Source organism: Hylobates moloch, unplaced genomic scaffold (assembly GCF_009828535.3).
Source record: "Hylobates moloch isolate HMO894 unplaced genomic scaffold, HMol_V3 SCAFFOLD_11, whole genome shotgun sequence".
In the NCBI taxonomy this organism is placed as follows: Eukaryota; Metazoa; Chordata; class Mammalia; order Primates; family Hylobatidae; genus Hylobates; species Hylobates moloch.
Window position 1 is genome coordinate 45,059,474 of NW_026652286.1, and position 22,220 is coordinate 45,081,693.

The 22,220-nt window shown below is 37.6% G+C and overlaps 1 protein-coding gene across 3 annotated transcripts in view; it reads right to left on the minus strand.

Annotated features, from left to right (window-relative positions):
• FCHSD2 (FCH and double SH3 domains 2) overlaps positions 1-22,220 on the minus strand; it is a 339,951-nt gene that overhangs the window by 201,311 nt on the left and 116,420 nt on the right. For all 3 annotated transcript variants that reach the window (XM_032166892.2, XM_032166893.2, XM_032166894.2), the window contains exon 4: positions 2,871-2,947. In XM_032166892.2, coding sequence (XP_032022783.1) covers positions 2,871-2,947 — 77 coding nt within the window. The remainder of the gene's footprint in view (positions 1-2,870; positions 2,948-22,220) is intronic.

A 22,220-nucleotide genomic window follows, 5' to 3' on the forward strand; every position in this document is an offset into this window, starting at 1 on the left:
GAGTATCTGGGACTACAGGCGCCCGCCACAATGCCTGGCTAATTTTTTTTTGTATATTTAGTAGAGATGGGGTTTCACCATGTTAGCCAGGATGGTCTCGATCTCCTGACCTCGTGATCCGCCTGCCTCGGCCTCCCAAAGTGCTGGGATTACAGGCTTGAGCCACCGTGCCCGGCCTTTTTTTGGGAGACAGAGTCTCACTCTGTCACCCAGGCTGGAGGGGAGTGGTGCATTCACAGCTAACTGCAGCCTTGAACTCCTGGGCTCAAGCAATCCTCTTGCCTTAGCCTCCTGAGTAGCTGGGACTACAGGCAAGTACCACCACACCCAGCTAATGTTTGTATTTTTTTGTAGAGATGGAGTCTCGCTATACTGACCAGGCTAGTCTTGAACTACTGGCCTCAAGTGATCCTTCCACCTCGGCCTCCCAAAGTGCTAGGATTATAGGCATGAAGAAAATCTATTAATATTTTTATTCCCTGTTTTGCTTTAATATGCCCTATTGCAATCATACTGTTCTATTATTTATAGCTCTCAAGACACCTTCCATGATATCAGTAGGCCACTGTGAAGAACTATTAGGGTTTCTTATCATATATCCTTCAGTTTTCTAGCTTCATTGCCACATTCTTAAGAAATTATCTGATGTCATTGTGGTTTTGATTTGCATTTCTCTGATGGCCAGTGATGGTGAGCATTTTTTCATGTGTTTTTTGGCTGCATAAATGTCTTCTTTTGAGAAGTGTCTGTTCATGTCCTTCGCCTACTTTTTGGTGGGGTTGTTTGTTTTTTTCTTGTAAATTTGTTTGAGTTCATTGTAGATTCTGGATATTAGCCCTTTGTCAGATGAGTAGGTTGCAAAAATTTTCTCCCATTTTGTAGGTTGCCTGTTCACTCTGATGGTAGTTTCTTTTGCTGTGCAAAAGCTCTTTAGTTTAATTAGATCCCATTTGTCAATTTTGGCTTTTGTTGCCATTGCTTTTAGTGTTTTAGACATGAAGTCCTTGCCCATGCCTATGTCCTGAATGGTAGAATGGCGATCATTAAAAAGTCAGGAAACAACAGCTGCTGGAGAGGATGTGGAGAAATAGGAACACTTTTACACTGTTGGTGGGACTGTAAACTAGTTCAACCATTGTGGAAGTCAGTGTGGCGATTCCTCAGGGATCTAGAACTAGAAATACCATTTGACCCAGCCATCCCATTACTGGGTATATACCCAAAGGACTATAAATCATGCTGCTATAAAGACACATGCCCACGTACGTTTATTGCGGCACTATTCACAATAGCAAAGACTTGGAACCAACCCAAATGTCCAACAACGATAGACTGGATTAAGAAAATGTGGCACATATACACCATGGAATACTATGCAGCCATAAAAAATGATGAGTTCATGTCCTTTGTAGGGACATGGATGAAACTGGAAACCATCATTCTCAGTAAACTATCGCAAGGACAAAAAACCAAACACCGCATGTTCTCACTCATAGGTGGGAATTCACAGGAAGGGAAATCACACCAGGACTTTTGTGGGGTGGGGAGGGGGAGGACACAATAGATATACCTAATCTAAAGACGATAGTTTAAAGTATAATAATAATAATAATAAAAATGACAGTCATATTGGCAAAAAAAAGAAAAAAAAAAGAAATTATCTGATGTCAATCATCACTGACAATTCAACAGCTTGATTTCATATTCAGACTCTAAACCATGCACTTCAATACTAAGTTCTTAATTACCTCGGATTCTCTGCTATTGTTTGAAGGGTATTTGGTCATAACCCTAACCAGACTGCAAGCTCTGAGGTCACTGACTTCTGGGTCCTTCAACACAAAGGACAACTCCTGAGCGTAAAAGACAATAAATACTTCCAAATTGCCCTCAAAAAAGAAATCAAATTCTTTTTTTTTTTTTTTTGAGCCGAAGTCTCACTCTGTCGCCCAGGCTGGAGTGCAGTGGCATGATCTCAGCTCAATGCAACCTCTGCCTCGCAGGTTCAAGCAATCCTCCTGCCTCAGCCTCCCAAGTAGCTGGGATTACAGGTGCCCGCCACCACGCCTGGCTAATTTTTGTATTTTTAGTAGAGACAGGGTTTCACCATGTTGGCCAGGCTGGTCGTGAACTCCTGATCTCAGGTGATCCGCCTGCCTTGGCCTCCCAAAGTGCTGGGACTACAGGCGTGAGCCACTGCACCTGGCCAAAAGAAACCAAATTCTAAACAAACATACACTTTTAAGATACCAGTAGGTCACTAAGGACACCATCTGTATTCCATTCTCAACCACCTTCATTACAATTCGTATGTGGGATATTAACTAGCCACGTCTAAATCTTTTGTTTATATTTAAAAATACAAACACACATACATATTTCTAAAATAAGTATTGTGCTAAAAAGAAGCTCTTTTCCTTACAATACATTAGAAAGTTTTCCCCCAGTCTCACAAAAACTCCATCTTTCCATATTTAGAATTTATTTCAGAAGTATCAATGAAGATTGCAGAACATATACGATCTTGTTTCATCACCGTCACAATAATGTGTTTCATCATAGGTCACTCAGCAATTTGTGTTCCATTGTCACCTGCTGTCTTTTTCAATTGGGGGTATAATTAATTATATAAAATATAATCTTGGCTTATATAAGACATGAAAATGATCTATTTTATATAGATTACAATCTATTTTAGATTATTCAATGTTATAAAACATTAAAATTTTGATAATTTTGAAATTATATGCAAAAACATAGCAGAGGAAAGAAGTAATTCTTTTAAAAACTAGAGTGTTACATTATCTATATGTGACATAGCTTTAAGTAAAACCATTTCTAAAGAAAATAGGCAAAAACTACTAAGTTACCTGTAATCATTCCGATCATCAGCTTTTACTCCAGGCCAATCTCTCTTCAGGTATTGACTAGCCAACTTCTGGATACCCTGTTAAAAAATACATATTTTTTCTAAAATAAGTATTATGCCACAAAGGAAGCTCTTTTCCTTAAAATACATGACTTAGAAAATCTCATTTTTCCAAACGTAAATTTAATTCAGAAGTGAAAAAAAACAATGATAGGCTGCACGTGGTGGCTCATACCTATAATCCCAGCACTTTGGGAGGCCAAGGCAGACAGATCACTTGAGGTCAGGAGTTTGAGACCAGCTTGGCCAACATGGTGAAAATCTATCTCTACCAAAAATATAAAAATTAGCCGGGTGTGGTAGCATGCGCCTGTAGTCCCAGCTACCTGGGAGGCTGAGGCAGGAGAATCACTTGAATCCAGGAGGCAGAGGCTGCAATGAGGCGAGACTGGGCCTCAGCACTCCAGCCTGGGTGATAGAGTGAGGCTCTGCCAAAAAAAAAAAAAAAAAAAAAACCCAATTAACCAACCAACCAACCAAACAAACAAAAAACAGTGATAAATGGTAGAACACTACAACCTTTTTTCATTATTGTCCAGTCCTCTCTTGTCTCCATTTTTAGGAAAAGGGTGAGTATAAGGATAAGAAAGTCGAAACTTCATTGATATGCCTTTCACTTTTAACTATTTGACTAGCCATAAAAACAAACCACCTCTGGCATGTCACAGGGAACACAGCTTACTAAATCTCAGCAGCCAAACTCTCATATACCAGGAAAGAGAAAAACAAATTCAATTTGAAGTAGACAGATATATACTGGCATGTAAAATTAATGAACAAATTTTGGTGCTGTTCCATATTATTAATTCTCAAGACAGATTTTAAGGGTCTTTCTTTTTAAATGATACCGTGGCACAAGTCACTTCAAACAACAAAATAAACTGTTTTACAAAGAAATTTGCCCACTTACTATTATCTACACAACACAAATCTGGATAAAACAGAATGTTTATCTATAATAGGTATCAGGGAGAGGTACAGGGATTTGAATTGAGAAGACCATTTTGTTAAGAATTGATTTTCTGCTCATTCCAATTATACAATGTATTATGTTTGGTTTTTTGCTTGTTTGTTTTCGTTTGTTTGTTTGTTTGAGACAAGGCCTCATTCCAATACCCAGGCTGGAGTGCAGTGGCGCGATCATGGCTCAACGCAGCCTCAACTTCTTGGGCTCAAACAATCCTCCCAACTCAGCCTCCAAAGTAGCTGGAACTACAGGCATGTGCCACTGAGCCCAGCTAATTTTTTGTATTTTTAGTAGACACAGTGTTTCACCATGTTGCCCATGGCTCAACTTCTGGGCTCAAGCAAGCCACCTCCCTTGTCCTCCCAAAGTGCTGGGATTACAAGTATGAGTCACCAAATCCGGCCAATGTATTACTTTTGGATAGGAATATATGTGGTCCCCTAACACTATAACAGGGCCTAATGTAATGGTTATAGAAATCATTAACATTGAGATACTTATTTCTATACACATAACTAAAAAGAACACAATGCTGAAATGAAGAACAATCACATCTATTAATCAACTACCTGCTTTAGGCAAAAATTACTCAAGTAAAATCAACACTACACTCTACATGGTACCTTTCTATTAAGGTCTGTTGTCAAATTAGCTTGAATCTCAAGTTCCTCCCAAACTTGGCAACAATTTGGTTTCACTATTTCTAAGTATTGTGTATTCTGAGAACTTGTATACAACTACACATCCGTAATAGTTCCACTTAATATATCTTGTACTTTGGAAGCTCCAAATACTAAGTCTTCCGTGAATATGTATGGTAGTTTTTCACCTCTGCACCTTGTTCATACTGCTCCCGTTGCATGAAAATATCTTCTAACCACTCCTATTCCTACTTGCTAAATTCTTACCCTTCCCTTTTAATCTGATACTTAAATTTCCTAACGTAAACAATCACAAATATATATAGGAAAATGTGAAAAGTGTCATTGCCTAGGTACTTATTTTCATTTCATTAAAGTATAATAGCTTTTTCTTTCTACATTTATTAGCTATAATTCTATAAAGAATTATCCCTCATGAACTATTTGGTTATATTGAGATACAGTTCTTGGAGGAAAGACAGGATAAATATTTGAATGTCCAATATTTGGGTCCAAAGATGAACAATGAATTTTTAAAGTAACATTATGAACTCATGTATTTTAAATAATAGATGCATTCCAATTAATTAAAGTTGCTTTCTTCTGATGCTCAAATGGTCACATCTGTGGTCTGTCAGAGCCCCTCCAAGTTGGCTCCCATATCATGATCCCAAATAGACTTTGAACGTGTCTTTGTTGTTGCTGTTATTGTTGTTTTACAGTTCCTGGCCCAGACTTGCAATAAGCTAGTTCTCCAAGGAATCCTGATTGCTTTCAGAGAGAAACCGGAGACCACAATCTAGGCAAGTTCTCATTCTTTGGGTCTTACTATTTGTGTCTTTTTCTAAAAGGCCTTTTCTAATCACTGTATGCAAAGTATCTTCGCCTCTGGCCCTCTCACATAACTCTATTTATGCATAATCATCATACATTGTTACTGTCTGGTTTAAATATTTGTCTGTTCACTCTATAAGCTCCATCAGGTACAGATCTTGTCTTTTTTTTTTTTTTTTTTAATCATTATATCCCCAGCTATAGCAGATCACCTAGAATTTAGCTGATACTGATAAGATCCACTGATTGCATGGATAAATGCCACCTACATTATTCTGTTTCTAATGTATAGTGCCCATCTCCATTTATGTTTTTGCCATTCTGTGTTAGAAGTCTTTGAATAAAAACTTCTCTGGTTCCTAATTTTCATGTACTCAAATTTTTTAATAACTGCATCAGATTTCTGAGATTATGATTACGACCAGGTGGCTTTAATATAATAAATTCCTTGGTAAAATTACAGTCAAATTTGACCATCTTCACTATTTTAAGAGAAATGTGTGTGGGTATTCCAAAGCAGCTTTTAAAAATAATAGAAGTTTACTCCATACCTAGAAAGCACTACACATTAATTTTTATGAGGGTTCAATTAAGTCAAGATCTCAGAATTCAAATAACTCATTATCTGTAGAGAAGAATAACAAGTATACAACATAATATTCCAGGCAACACATGGGTTACTGCCAAACAAGTGGCAAAATGTGATATAAGTACCCAAATGAGGAAAAGATCATCTGGTATTTTCTCAAATCACATCTAAATGACATGATAGTGACTTTTTCAGTTTAATCACCGTTAAAGTGTTTACAGAACACATCACACAGAACATAGAATATGAGATGAGCCTCAGTTCATGAGCAGGATTAAGACAGAAGGCAGAATGACAGCGCTCTAAATTTATGCAGGAACAAATAAACTTAAGCACTTTCACACGTTTATTTCTCCTAACTCTATGTTAGGCTTTGTTATCACCACAGAGAAATTGGACATTAAAAGCATAAACACTTTACTTCAAATCATACAGTTCATAACTAGTTAGGTGTGAACTAGAATCCAAAGTTACTATGTCTTTGTAAAAGAAATCATTTTAGAGTGGACTTTATCTATTTTTTTAAATTATGAAATTAGTTAACTTTGTGCATTATAAATTACAATAGCAATTTCTAGAGCTCTAAACCACAAAGCTAAACTGTATTAAACTGAATGAGCCCTTCAGAGATGAGATGAGGGATTCATGAAATAGACAAACAATGAGATCTTTAGATGAAAGACTTTATTCAAGTTAGTTCACAGAGGCAGGAATCATGACTTCTGTGTACTCCATGCAGCTGTTCAAGATCTAATCTGCATGGATGCTCAGACATACTCTGGGGCTATTATAGTAAAGGTCCTAAATAATACTGCACGTTTCTGAAAGCATTCTATGCTTAAATTAACTAGTTTCCTCTATACATTATATTTGAAGCTACATTTGATGAATAAAAGGTTTACTTACATAGAAAACAAAATCCAGCCTAATTAATTTGCTAAGGAAAATAAGCCTATGTCTTGCAATTTTTTAAAGGGTTTTAAAAAAAGTTTTTTTCAAATCATTCTCCAAGCCCACAGCACTACTATCTAAAATTGGTCCACTAAACATAATATTTATTTATATTTACCTGAGCATCACTGATGCATAATGCTGATTTGATTTGCAATTCAGTTCACTCTAGAGCAGTGGCTTCCATAAAGATGTACTATCAATATACTCTTTGAAACATGCAATAACATCCGATTCCAACTTTTAAAAAGCCATCAGTGTCTGATGTTAGGCTTGCTTTGTTTTACCTCTCAATAACACTTGCTGTATTGCTTTAACAAGTGAAGAAACACAAAGAGAGCCACTGTTGAGTAGACACTAGGAAATGGAATCATGGCTTAACCTTTGGCCAATTTATCACAGCAAGCTGAGTAGAAGAGTGCTCTATGGCTCTGGCACAGGTAATTCTGTATCCATTTCATCCCTCAGCCTATAGAGAAACTAGTATTTAAATTTTACTAATGGTTTGCCATTAGATGGCTCTTTAAAATTTTTGGAAACCATATTCTTTATATACTATACCATTTTGTCATGAAATTCCTGGTGTTACGCAAATGATCTTTTAACAATGAACAAGTTCACTGCATAAGTTGGATATTTCTTAAACTAATGCAAATTACGCAATTATTACCTTTACTATATTCTTAAATCACTTTAAAAGTAATACAGAACTTCACTCCCATCCTAAAGGAAAGTTTTAAAATATTCTTCATTGTTCTGTGTGGTATACGATTATGTAAGATTAAAAAAAAAAAGTATATTATTTTAAATTACATAATAAATTGTCTTTACTTTTCCATAATTTCATGACGAAATGAAATATTAATCTCATATAATAATATGTTATATATATTAAACACTAAAGGTATTTTTTAGCCTTTTCCCATTTATAAAAATAAAGATTAATTTTATTTAAATTAAGTATATATAAGACATAAGATCTATTGACATTTTATTTACATTGAGACAGGGCCTTGCTCTGTTACCCAGGCTGGAAGGCAGTGGCATGATCATAGCTCACTGAAGTCTTGAACTCCTGGGCTCAAGTGATCCTCCTGCCTCTCAGCCTCCAGAGTAGCTGGGACTACAGGTGCATGCCACTGTGCCCAGCTAAGTTTTAAAATTTTTTGTAGAGATGGGGTCTCACTATGTTGCCCAGGTTGATCTGAACTCCTGGCCTCAAGTAATGCTCCCACCTCTGCCTCCCAAAGTGCTGGGATTAAAGGTGCAGGCCACTGTGTCTGGCCTATCTACTGACATTATAAATGACCTATCCTATTTGATTTAAAGACCAAACATAGAATAAAAAAAAAAACAACAGGCACACATATGTTCACTGCAGCACCATTAGCAATAGCAAATACATGGAATCAACCTAAATGGCCATCAATGGTAAAGTGGATATAGAAAATTTGGTATATATACACCATTCCATGGAATACTATGCAGCCATAAAAAAGAATGAGATCATGTCCTTTGCAGGGGCATGGATGGCGCTGGAGGCTATTAACCTTAGCAAACTAATACAGGAACAGAAAGCTAAATAATATATGTTCTCACTTATAAATTGGAGCTAAATGATGAGAACACATGAACACATAGAGGACAACAACAGACACTGGGGCCTTTTGGAGGATGGAAGCTAGAAGGAAGGAGAGGATCAGGAAAAATAATTAATGGGTACTAGGCTTAATACCTGGGTGACAAAATAATCTGTACAACAAACCCCTGTGACATGAGTTTACCTATGTAACAAACCTGTACATGTACCCCGAACATTCATGACAGAATTCTAAAAAAAACTAGATGCAGAAGAATACTTCCTTAACCTAATAACGGATATATACAAAAAACTGGCTGAGCGTGGTGGCTCACACCTGTAATCCCAACACTTTGGGAGGTGGAGTCATGAGGATCACTTGAGTCCAGGCAACACAAGGAGACCCCCATCTCTGTAAATAATAAAAAAAGTTTCTTGGTGGTGCACACCTGTGGCCCTAGCTACTTTTGTGTATGGCAGGAGAGGGAGAGGAGAATGAGATGGGAGGATTACTTGAGCCCAGGATGTCAAAACTGCAGTGAGCCATGATTGCACCACTGCACTCCAGTCTGGGCAACAGAGTGATACTGTGTCTCAACAAAGAAAAAAAGCAAAAAATAAAAACCAAAACTAAACAACACACATAAAACTAAAGTTAACACCATACTTTTAATGGCGAGTGAATGCTTTTCCCTTAAGATAGAGATAAGGCAAAGATTTTCTCTGTTACACTTCTTTTCAACATTGTACTGGAAGCCCTACTTAGTACAATAAGGCAAGAAAAAGAAATAAAAGGCATACAGATGGGAAAGGAAGAAATAAAGCTATCTTTATTCATAGATGACATGACTGTCTATGTAAGAAACCCTGAAGAATCTACAAAAAAAACCTCATGGAACTAATAACTGAGTTTAGCAAAGTTGCACGATACAATGTCAATATTTCAAAATTAACTGCTCTCCTACATACAGGCAATGAACAACTGGAATTTGAAATTTTATTAAATGAAGTACTTAGGTATAAATCCCACAAAATATTTGCAGAATCTATATGTGGAAAAGTCCATAATACTAATGAAAGAAAGAAAAGAATAAAAGAATCTAAATGGATGGAGAGACATTCCATGTTAATGACTTGAGACTTCATATTGTTAAGATCTCATTTGTTCCCAATATGATCTATACATTCAAGGCAATCTCAATCAATAGTTCAGAAAGATAAAGGTATTAGAATAGCCAAAACTCAGAAAAATAAGAACAAAATCAGAGCATTCTCATTACCTGACTTCAAGGTATACCTTGAAGGCTGCAAGAATCAAGATAGCATGATGTTGGCAAAAGAATGGACAGATAGATCAGTGGAACAAAAGAGAGATCCCAGAAATAGACCCATACAAATATAGTAAACTGATTTTTCACAAAGAGGCAATGACAATTCAATGGAGATAGGATAGTCTCAATCAACAAGTGATGCTAGAACAACTGAATGACCATAAACAACAACAACAACAAAAACCCTTGACACATACCTCACAAGTTACACAAAAATTAGCTCACAATGATTCATACACCTCAATATAAAGCATAAGACTATGAAACATTTAGAAGAACAGAGAAGAAAATCTCCCTGATCTTTAGTGAAAAGTTTTAACATATAACACCAGAACCAAGACACATGAAAGAAAAATGATAAATTGGACCTTATCAGAATTAAACTCTTTCTTCTGGGAAAGACACTATAAAGAGAATAAAAAGACAAGCTGCAAATTAGGAAAAAATACTTGCAAATCATATATCTGATAAAGGAAGTCCAAATATATAAAGAATTCCTAAAATTCAACAGTAAGAAAAAAATCAACACATTTTTTAAATGGGCAAAGGATCTGAAAAGATACTTCATCAAAGAAGATATAAGAATGGCAAACAAGCATATGAAAAGAAGTTCAGCACCACTTGTCATTACGGAAATGCAAACTAAAATAATGTGGTACCACTACACACCTATTAGAATGCTAAATCCAAAAAATTAACAGCAAGAAACGCTAGTGAGGAGGCAGAGTTACAGAGTACTCCTTCAACGCTGGTGGGAATGCAAAACAGTATGGCCACTTTGAAAGACAGTTTTGAAATTTCTTATGAACAGAGACTTCCACAATCATGTTCTAGGTATTTGGCCAACTGATTTGAAAACTTAGGTTCACACAAAAACGTGAGCACAAATGCTTCTGGCAGTTTTATTGATAAGCTTGGCAACAAAGATGTCCTTCAGTAGGTGAATGGATAAACAAACTGTGGTACATAATTATAATGGAATAGTATTTAGCAATTAAAAGAAACAAACTATTAATTCACATAACTTGGATGAATCTTAAAATGCATTTTGTTAAGTCAAAGAAGCCAAATTAAAAAGGTTACACACTGTATTATTCCATTCATATGACATTCTGGGAAAGACCAATTGATAGAGAAAACAGATCAGTGATTTTGAGGCGTTTGGGGAGAAGGAAGTGTTTGCTAGGGGAAGAATTTTAAGGGTGGTGAACTAATATACATGGTATTGTAGTAGTGGATCTGCAACACTATACATTTGTCAAAACCCAAAGAACTTTGACAATACCCACAGAACATTGATAAGAGACAAAGAATGACTTTTAATATACGTAAATTAAAAAAAATCTACCACTGGTTGGGGGAACCCAAGATAGAATGCAGACTGTGACAAATCCAATTGCATTACAAAATGTAAGACATAACCTCATAAATGGGTATGGGGAATGAAGGGGCAAATTTTATAATTCTGTAAAATAATGTGTTTATAAATGGATCCAAGAAACTTTGGAAAAAAGTATTTTAGCTAGAAACTATGACTAAAGACAAAAAAAACTGTATATAAACATTGTACACTAGTTGATAAAGTTGTTTCTCACTAGGCACAGGTAAAAAATTCTGAAAAGTGGTACACATATACTGGGATTAAACAAATATGTAAACAGATGGCAGAAGGTAGAAGCTCAATGTGGGAGTGGGACTTAGAAATAAGAAGGGGAAATGAGAATAAATTACATGGGGGTGAATTAGAGTCAGAGACATCTAGTTCAATATATATTTTGCTGCAATTGCAACAAAATCAAACATTGACAAATGGGATCTAATTAAACTTAAGAGCTTCTGCACATCAAAAGAAACTATCAACAGAGTAAACAGACACCCTAAAGAATGGGAGAAAATACTGCAAACTATGCATCCCACAAAGGTCTAATATCCAGCATCTATAAGGAAATTAAACAAGTTTACAGGGAAAAAAACAACAACCCCATTAAGAAATGGGCAAAGGACATGAACAGACACTTTTCAAAAACAGACATACATGCAGCCAACAATCAAATGAAAAAAAGCTCAATATCACTGATCATTAGAAAAATGCAAATCAAAATCACAATGAGATACTAACACCAGTCCAAATGGCTATTATTAAACAGTCAAAAAATAACAGAAGTTGGCAAGGCTGTGGAGAAAAAGAATGTTTATACACTGTTTGTGGAAGTGTAAATTAGCTCAGCCATTGTGGAAGACTGTCACGATTCCTCAAAGAACTAAAGACAGAAATACCATTCAAGCCATCAATCCCATTACTGGGTACATACCCAAAGGAATATAAATCATTCTATTATAAAGATAGATGCACACATATGTTCACTGCAACACTATTCACAGTAGAAAAGACATGGAATCAACCTAAATGCCCATCAGTGATAGACTGGATAAAGAAAATGTGGTATATATATATATATATACCATGGAATACTATGCGGCCACAAAGAAAGAATGAGATAACGTCTTCTGCAAGAACATGGATGGAGCTGGAGGCCATTATCCTTTGCAAACTAATGCAGGAAAAGAAAACCAAATACCACATATTCTCACTTATAAGTGGAAGCTAAATGATGAGAACACATGCACACATAGAGGGGAACAACAGGCACTGAGGCCTTTTGGAGGGTGGTGGGTGGGAGGAGGGAGATAATCAGAAAAAAATAACTAATGGGTACTATGCTTAATACCTGCGTGATGCAATAATCTGTACCACAACCCCCCATGACACAAGTTTATGTAACAAACCTGCACTTGTACCCCTGAACTTAAAATAAAAGTTTAAAAATTAAATAAATAGAATTTAAAAATTTTTAAAAATTTCCTTGGAATTAGTTTGTAGGATTATAATCTGTATACTTGTGACTAAACTATATCTCTAAATTGGTATATCCTTATGACTAAGAATTTTTTTAAAGCTATATAGTATTTCAGTCAAAAACCAAATCTTAATGTGTTATGCTATATGATGTACCAACTGAGTAACATCCTTCTGCTCTCCCATAACCATCCACATATAACAGTAGGTATGTGTGGTATATATACCTACTGATATGTTCCATGTTTTGACTAAAAAACACAGATATGTTCCATGTTTTGACTAAAGAATTACAGAGATTCATTTTATGTATGTATGTATGTATGTATGTATGTATGTATGTATGTATGTATTTTGATATAGAGTCTCACTCTGTTCCCAGGATCCATTGATCCTCCCATTTCAGACTCTAGAGTAGTTGGGACTACAGGTGTGTGCCACAGCACCCAGCTCATTTTTTTATTTTGTTTTTGATAGAGATGAGGTTTCACCATGTTGACCAGGATGGTCTCAAATTCCTGGGCTCAAGCAGTCCACCTACCTTGGGGTCCCAAGTGCTGGGGTTACAGGCATAAGCCACCATACCCAGCCTACACAGAAAAATGAAATATTCTGTATGAGGACTATAGTTAATAGTGTACTGTATTCAGGATTTTGCTAAATGAATAATTACAGTTGCTCTTGCCACTGGGGGCAAAATGACTGACTGTGAGACAATGGATGCTAATTTGTTCCACTATAGTGACCATTTTACATCATATCTTATAACATCATATCATATACCTTAAATATATGCAACAAAATTTATTTTAAAATAAAAGAAACTGAGTATAAAAATAATGTAGAATATATAAAACAGATATACAGTGCTCTAAAGAAGTATAAAGATAGGGGGAGGTGGTTCGTATATTCAAATAGACTTAATTGAGAACTACATATGATTCAAGATCAGAAGGACAAATGAGAATTAACTGTCTAAGGGAAGTGATATGGTTTGGCTCAGTGTCCCCACCCAAATCTCATCTTGAATTGTAATCCCCACGTGTCAGAGGAGGGACCTGCTAGGAGGTGATTGGATCATAGGGGCAAATTTTCCCCATGCTGTTCTCATGATAGCAAGTAAGTTCTCACGAGATCTAATGGTTTAAAAGTTTGGCACTTCCCCCTTTGCTCGCTCTCTCTCCTGTGACCATGTAAGACATGCCTTGCTTTCCCTTTGCCTTCTACCATGATTTTAAGTTTCCTGAAGGCTCCCCAACCATGCAGACCTGTGAGTCAATTAAACCTCTTCCTTTATAAATTACCCAGTCTCAGCTAGTTCTTTATAGCAGTGTGGAAATGGAGTAATACAGAAAATTGCTACCGAGAGACGTGGCGTATTTCCATAAAAATACCTGAAAATGTGGAAGTGACCTTGGAACTGGGTAGCAGGCAGAGGTTGGAACAGTTTGGAGGGCTCAGAAGAAGAGAGGAGGATGTCGGAAAGTTTGGAACTTCCTAGAGACCTGTTGAATGGTTTTGACCAAAACCATTGATCACTGATAGTGATATGGGCAATGAAATCCAGGCTGAGGAGGTCTCAGAGGGAAAAGAGGAACTTATTGAGAACTAGAGCAAAGGTCACTCTTGCTATGCTTTAACAGAGAGACTGGCAGCATTTTGCCTCTGCCCTAGAGATGTGTGGAACTTTGAACTTGAGAGAGATGATTTAGGGTATCTGGCAGAAGAAATTTCTAAGCAGTAAAGCATTCAAAATGTAACCTGGCTTTTTCTGAAAGCATACAGTCATATCCAGTCATAAAGAGAATGTCTAAAATTGGAACTTATGTTTAAAAGGGAAGTAGAGTGTAAAAGTTTGAAAAATTTGCAGCCTGACCATGAGGTAGAAAAGAAAAACCAATTTTCTACAGAGAAATTCAAGCTGGCTGCAGAAATTTGCATGAGTAAAAAGAAGCCAAATGTTAATAGCCAAAACAATGAAGAAAATGTCCCTAGGGCATTTCAGAGATGTTCACCGCACTCCCTGCCATCACAGGCCCAGGAGGCCTAGGAAGGAAAAATGGTTTTGTAGCCCAGGACCAGGGCTCTGCTGCTCTGTGCAGCCTTGGGACACGGTGCCCTGCACCCCAGCTGCTCCAGCTCCAGCCGTGGCTAAAAGGGGCCAAGGTACAGCTCGAGCTGTTGCTTCAGAGGGTGCAAGCCCCAAACCTTGGTGGCTTCCACATGGTATTGGGCCTGTAGTTGTGCAGAAGATAAGAACTGAGGTTTGGAAACCTCTGCCTAGATTTCAGAGAATGTATGGAAACACCTGGATGTCCAGGCAGAAGTCTGTTGCAGGGGCAGAGCCCTCATGGAGAACCTCTTCCAGGGCACTACAGCGGGGAAATGTGGGGTTGGAGCCCCCATACAGAATGCTCACAGGGGCACTGCCTACTGGAGGGGTGAGAAGAGAGCCACCGTCCTCTAGATCCCAGAAAACCTCATACCATGTACCTGGAAAAGCCGCAGGCACTCAATGGCAGCCTGTGAAATAGCTGCAGGGGCTGTACCCTGCAGAGCCACAAGGACAAAGATGCTTAAGGCCTTGGGAGCCCACATCTTGCAACAACGTGCCCTGGATGTGAGAAATGGAGTCAAAGGAGATTATTTTGGAGCTTTTACTATTTAATGACTGCCCTGTTACGTTTCAGACTTGCATGGGGCCTGTAGCCCCGTTGTTTTGGCCAATTTCCCCCATTTTGAATGGCAGCATTTACCGAATGCCTGTACCCCCACTGTATCTTGGAAGTAACTAACTTGCTTTTGATTTTACAGGCTCATAGGCAGAAGGGACTTCCTTGTCTCAGATGAGACTTCGGACTTGGACTTTTGGGTTAATGTTGGCATGAGTTAAGACTTTGGTGGACTGTTGAGAAGGCATGATTGTGTTTTGAAATGTGAGAAGGACATGAGATTTGGGAGGGCCAGGGGTGGAATGATATGGTTTGGCTCTGTGTCCCCACCCAATTCTCAACTAGAATTGTAATCCCCATGTGTCAGGGGAAAAACCTGGTGGGAGGAGACTGGATCATGAGGGCAGATTTTCCTCATGCTGGTCTCATGATAGTGAGTGAGTTCTCATGAGATCTGATGGTTTAAAAGTTTAGCACTTCCCCTTTCGTTCTCTCTGTCTCTCCTGCCACCATGTAAGAGATGCCTTGCTTCCCCTTTGCCTTCTGCCATAAGTTTCCTGAAGGCTCCCAAGCCACGTGAAACTGTGAGTCCATGAAACCTCTTTTCTTTATAAATTACCCAGTCTCAGGTAGCTCTTCATAGCAGTGTGAAAACGGACTAACACAGGAAGCATGACATACAGCAATGAAAGTAGAAAGGTAGTCAAGAGACAAACTACGAAGACCAGAAAGGGCACCATAAATATGATGGCGTAGTACACTAAAAACGATAAAATGCCATTGAAAACTTTTAAATAAGGAGATAAAAATCAATTTGCATTTTTAAAAGGTCATTTTCACAGCTATGTAGGAAACAACTTTGGAGGAAAACAAAAGATACGGAAACCACTTACAAGACTACTGTAGGAGCAAATTCTGAGAATAAGACAGAGCAGAAAGGACTAGGAATCTTGTCTCCCAACCTAGACAACAATCACACTGCGGCAAGATCTGTTTGATGCAATTATTTTAGAATTGTAGAAGCCATTGTGGACTTGCAACTCCCAGAGGAAGATTTGGGGAGTAAATTACAGTTAATTTAGGTCAATTTCAGCTCTTACCTCAGCTGTGGCTACCCATCTTTATCCCTGGCCCATTGGCAGGCAGCCATGCATATGTTCCTGGAACAACTCTTATGCTCCTTATGGGAGCGAGGATGGGCAAACGGGACCCTATCCTGTGCTACGATCACTGACTGCTGCTTATGATTGTGGAGGTGCAGACACAGAGGTAGGAAGTCATTGCAGCACCCTTTCCCTATTGCTACAAGCCCTTCCCCCTCAGGCTGAAGTGACTTCCAGGGAACTTAAAGGGACAGTGTCCTTTTTCCCTGTCTTCATTTTCCCACCTTTTGAGAACCACACATTGAAAATTAGGACATTGAAGGGCAATTGCATATTTGAGAGAAATTAGTAAGTCACCACAATATACAGAGAAAGGCACAGGCTCAGAAAATTCCTGAGAAGACCTTAAGTTTACATCTCAGGCTGATCCTCAGCATGGAGACTACTTATGATAATCAAAAACAAAAGAAAAACAAAAACAAAAACAAATTAGCAAAACCTCAGAAAGAGGGAGAATCTGATGTCCAGAGTCACCACCTTACTAGATTCAAATGGCCAGTTTTTAACAACAACAACAACAAAAATCACAAAGCATACAAAGAAATAGGTAAGAAATACCCAAGGGAATGCCACTAGCTTGAAAATATTTTTGCCTACAGTTATAAAACTACTACATGATAGCAGTACCCCCACAACCCCACACAACCCACAACTGATTGCTTAGTTCCTATATATATGTATGCGTGTGTGGGTAATCACAGTATCTTGTCCAAAAGTCAAGATATTTGTTGGAAGATGTGCACTTCTGCTAGGTACTAGCATAGATTCTAGAAGTATGTATAAAAGAAAGTTCCTATCTTGTTCTTCAAGAGATGATGCAATAGAGAGATTACACTAAATGCAAAAAAAAAAGTAGATATTTTCACAACTGAATATACAAAACTCAATTTACCATACATAAATGTATCCAAGTGAGTATATAGTTTTTACACCAACCAGGAAAGGCAACAGGGATGGATTGTATATGTCTCCAGAGCCCTAAACACTGAGTAACATTCAAGAATACTGTTATGGCTTCCTGGGCATTTTATAAGGTCTCTTACCTGATGACCTTAACTTTGTAAAGATGGTGGTGGTGAATACTTTAATCTATTTAAAAACCTCGCTGGAGCTACAAGTCAATCCACAAAACCAACAAAGAAAAATATATTAATAGTGCTGACATTAAAAAAATACTGTATATATTTAAGATGTACAACATGAAATTTTGCTATACATATTGATGGTGAAATGGTTACCACAGTCAAGCAAATTTAACATAACCATCATTTCACATTGTTATCCCTTTTTGTGTATGTGTGCCTAGAGCACCTAAAGCCTATTCTTTCAGCAAAAAATCCTGAATACAATATTATTAACTATAGTCCTCATGATACACATTCGATCTCTATACTTGCGCATCCTGAATTTCTGCTATTTTTTATCCTTTGACCTAAGAAACTGTAGTATACACATATACACACACATTCATGCACACCTCCAGAAATATTATTCAGCCTTAAAAAAAAGGGGAGATCCTGCTATTTGTCACAACATGGACGAATCTGCATGGGTTCATCCAGAATATGTTAAGTGAAAAAAGCCAGATAGAAAGAAGACTACTACTATTTGATCTGTTATATATGGAATCTAAAAAAATAAAAAAAGTTGAATACATAGAGATAGGGAATAAAGGCCGGGCACGGTGGCTCACATCTGTAATTCTAGCACTTTAGGAAGCTGAGGCAGGTGGATTGCTAGAGCCAAGTTTGAGACCAGCCTGGGCAACATGACGAAACCCTGTCTCTACCAAAAATTATAAAAATTAGCCTGGTGTGGTGGTGTGTGCCTGTAGTCCCAGCTACTCAGGAGGCTGAAGTGGGAGGATCACTTGAGGGCGGGAGGCGGAGGCTGCATTAAGCTGTGACTACTGCACTCCAGCCTCGGTGACAGAACAAGACCCTGTCTCCGAAAAAAAAAAAAAAAAAAGAGAGAATAAAGCAGTGGTTACCAGGAATGGGGAGGGGGACAGTAATGCCAACATTTGTACTGGGTGTTACACTTACAAAGTATTTGTATATGCATTATGTTGTTCGATCTTCACTTAAACAGAATGTAGTAAGTATCCTATCAGAATCTGACCAACAAAGGCTCATACTAACCAACACTAGTTATACCCAGGAATCCAACCCAAGCCTTCTGACTCCAAGGCCAGTCCACACTCCCGTTATTCTATTTCTCACCATTGATATGAACTGATATATTACAGGTAACCAACACAAATCAGGTAAGAGCTGGCGCAGCAGCCTTTTCGCCTGGAAGAGGCACATGCATTGCTTAACAAGTTTTATTAAGTGCTTTCTATAGGGAAGGCACTGTATTAGATGCTGGGGGAATAGCAATAAACCTTATGGGATATTATCAGTGCTCTTCTGGTATGTATATTCTGCCAGGGATTAATTTAAAAAATTAATATCCACCAAGAGGAACTATTAACTAAATTATGGTCATCAATACGCTGCAATGTTACACAATTATTAAAGAGAATGTGCTATATAGTCTCAAATATTTAATAAAAACATATAAGCTGCAGAAAAATGAATAGCATGATCCTATTTTAATTTAAAAAACATGTAAGCATATATACTCTAGAATACATATGAACTTGGAAATGGGGTTCAAAAGTAAGAGCTTTTAGTTTTTATTCTTTATACCACTGGATTGTTCAATGTTTTTTATTTTAAGAGATGGGGTCTCACTCTATTGCCCGGTCTGGAGTACAACAGCACAATCATAGTTTACTGCAGCCTCAAATACCTGGGCTTAAGCGATCTTCCCACCTCAGCTTCCCAAGAAACTAATATTACAGGTGTGCAATGGCTGGTTAATTTTTTTTTTTTTTTTTATAGAGACAGGGTCTCACTTTATTGCCAAGGTTGGTCTCAAACTCCTGGCCTTAAGTGATTCTCCCGACTTGGCATCCCAAAGTGCTAGGATTACAGGTGTGAGCCACCATGCTTGGCCTATTTCTATCACTTAATTGCTCAGTATTTTTAAAGCAAATGTTTATTACCTTCGTAACTGAAAAAAAAAAAAGCACAACAAAGAGGAAAAACTCAAGAAGTCACCATTTGGTGTAGGTATTACAACAGGAAAGTATAGGGGAACATAAAGCAGAGAGATCAAGTCAGGGAAGGCTTCCCAAAGGAAATGAAAATTGACATCTAAAAAAAAAAGCTTGTAATGAGAGGTGGGGTGCAAGTGGGAACATAGCCCCTTCAAGAAACTTCATACAGCTGGTATGGAGCTTGTAAAAGGGAGAATGGCTTAAAGGTGAGACTGAATAAGTAAATAAGGGCTATATCACACAAGGATTTATGTTTGGACTACCTTAAGACAACAGGAAATCAAGATTGAGAGCAGTGCAGTGCCATTATCAGATTAAAATGTGATTTAAAAATCATTCCAGCTGCAGTGTGGGAAACATGGATTAAGAGTACTTAGACTGGCTGGGCGCGGTGGCTCATGCCTGTAATCCCAGCAGTTTGGGAGGCTGAGGCATGCGGATCATGAGGTCAGGAGATTGAGACCATCCTGGCTAACACGGTGAAACCCCGTCTCTACTAAAAATATAAAAAATTAGCCAGGCGTGGTGGCGGGCACCTGTAGTTCCAGCTACTCGGGAGGCTGAGGCAGGAGAATGGTGTGAACCTGGGAGGCGGAGGTTGCAGTGAGCCGAGATCGCACCACTGCACTCTAGCCTGGGTGACAGAGCGAGATTCCGACTCAAAAAAAAAGAAAAAAAAAAAAAAGTAGTTAGACTACAGTCAGGGAGACCCATAGGAGGCTACCACTCTAGTCCTGTCCAAAGATGATATGCATAGTATGGAGGCAAAGAGCTGTAAATGGGACAAGTTCTAGTGCAAAGAATTTTAGAATTATGAACAGAAGAGACAGAAACAGGTAATCTCTAAGGTCTCCACTTATAAACATACTCTGACCCCTCACATTTTAGATCTATTAGATGTAGCACAGAAATGGAGGAATTACAGGGCACTACACAAGACATCTTACACAAGAATATTTCTCTAACATTAAAAGATATGAAGCAACTACAAGCATACCCACACTCCCAACCCAGGATAAAACTATGTTAATTAAATACCCAAACTATGGAATTCTATACAAATTTATATAATTTATGGTTATTGGCAATAGTAAAAAGACCAGGACTTTGAAGTCAACACTTGAGTTTGAGTACTGTACTGCCTTTGCTGTGAATTAGTGATGAGTATTCTTGGATAAGACACCAAGCTAACTAGGTTAGGTAGGTTTTTTCCCACCTCCCAGTAAAAAACTAGTATACTGTATTTACCTATTTGATGACGTGACTTGAAGTTGAAACATGATGGTGAACAATGCTTATGACACAGAAACATTCAATAATGTTAGTTGTTTTAAAGAAATTTTATTTATCATGTAACTATTACAAATAGAAATCATGAAAATATAATAGACAATTTTAATACTGATAGCAAATATATCATCTTTTTTTAAGAGTTGCTTTTTTCCTTTCTAAAGTTTATCTTTTTTAAAAAATTATTTTTATTATACGTTAAGTTCTGGGATACATGTGCAGAATGTGGAGGTTTGTTACACAGGTATACATGTGCCATGGTGGTTTGCTGCACCCATCCACCCATCATCTAGGTTTTAAGCCCTGCATGCATTAGGTATTTGTCCTAATGCTCTCCCTCCCCTTTAAGGTTTTTCTTTAACTACATTTACAGATACGTTAAAGCTGAATTTTTTAAAAGCCTTTTAAGACCAAGTGCTCACACCTACTTCAAAACATGAAGCTAGAAATTCTCATGTAGCCTGTCTAATTTGACTTTGGTAGCACACAAACATGCAAAAATGTTCCTCTTCCTGAAAGAAGCAATTTCCAGCTGTCTAACCTAAAACATAAATGATTACACACCAGAAACTGTTACTAATGTTAAAATTCGGTACCAGAGGCTGAGCCTGTATTAAGGAAATAGAGATAAAAGTTTCCACTCTTGTGAAAACATCTCAAGTTAGGAACCACATCAATAAAACACAATACTCAGAACTCAGCAAATTTATACTCATAGTAAAGAAAAAGTCAGTCAAAGTAAGCTTTAACTCTTGATACTGCATCGCCTACATTGCTGAAGTTTCCCAATTTTTTTCAACTTCAATAAACTTATTTGCACAAAATGACTTGCAAATTTTAAAGTAAAAGTAAATAGAGCATTGCAATTTACTTATTAAGGATCAGGTGAATTTTGACTAGAACTTCTAAGTAGCAAAAGAAAATAAATTACAGAAGGACTAAAAGTCAAAAGAACCAAGAATGTCAATCTGTCAGTCAACAACACAACTGACAATCCTCTAGGTGCAAAGTAGTACCTTTAAAAAGGTCACTCCACAGGCAGCTAAAGTACTATAGGATAAATGTCACCTGCTGAGTCAGTCTCTAGAGGTGGGGCTGAGCCACTGATGGTTTAACAAACTTCACAGGTGATTCTGATATGCAGCCACTATTGGGAACAACTACTATACTGGTTAAGAGCACAGACACACATTCTTGGGTTTAACTCCTGGACCTTGACAAGTTATTTGTTTTTAGTTTTTATTTTTATGTATCTATGTATGTATGTATTGAGACAAGGTCTCGCTCTGTCACCCAGGTTGGAGCACAGTG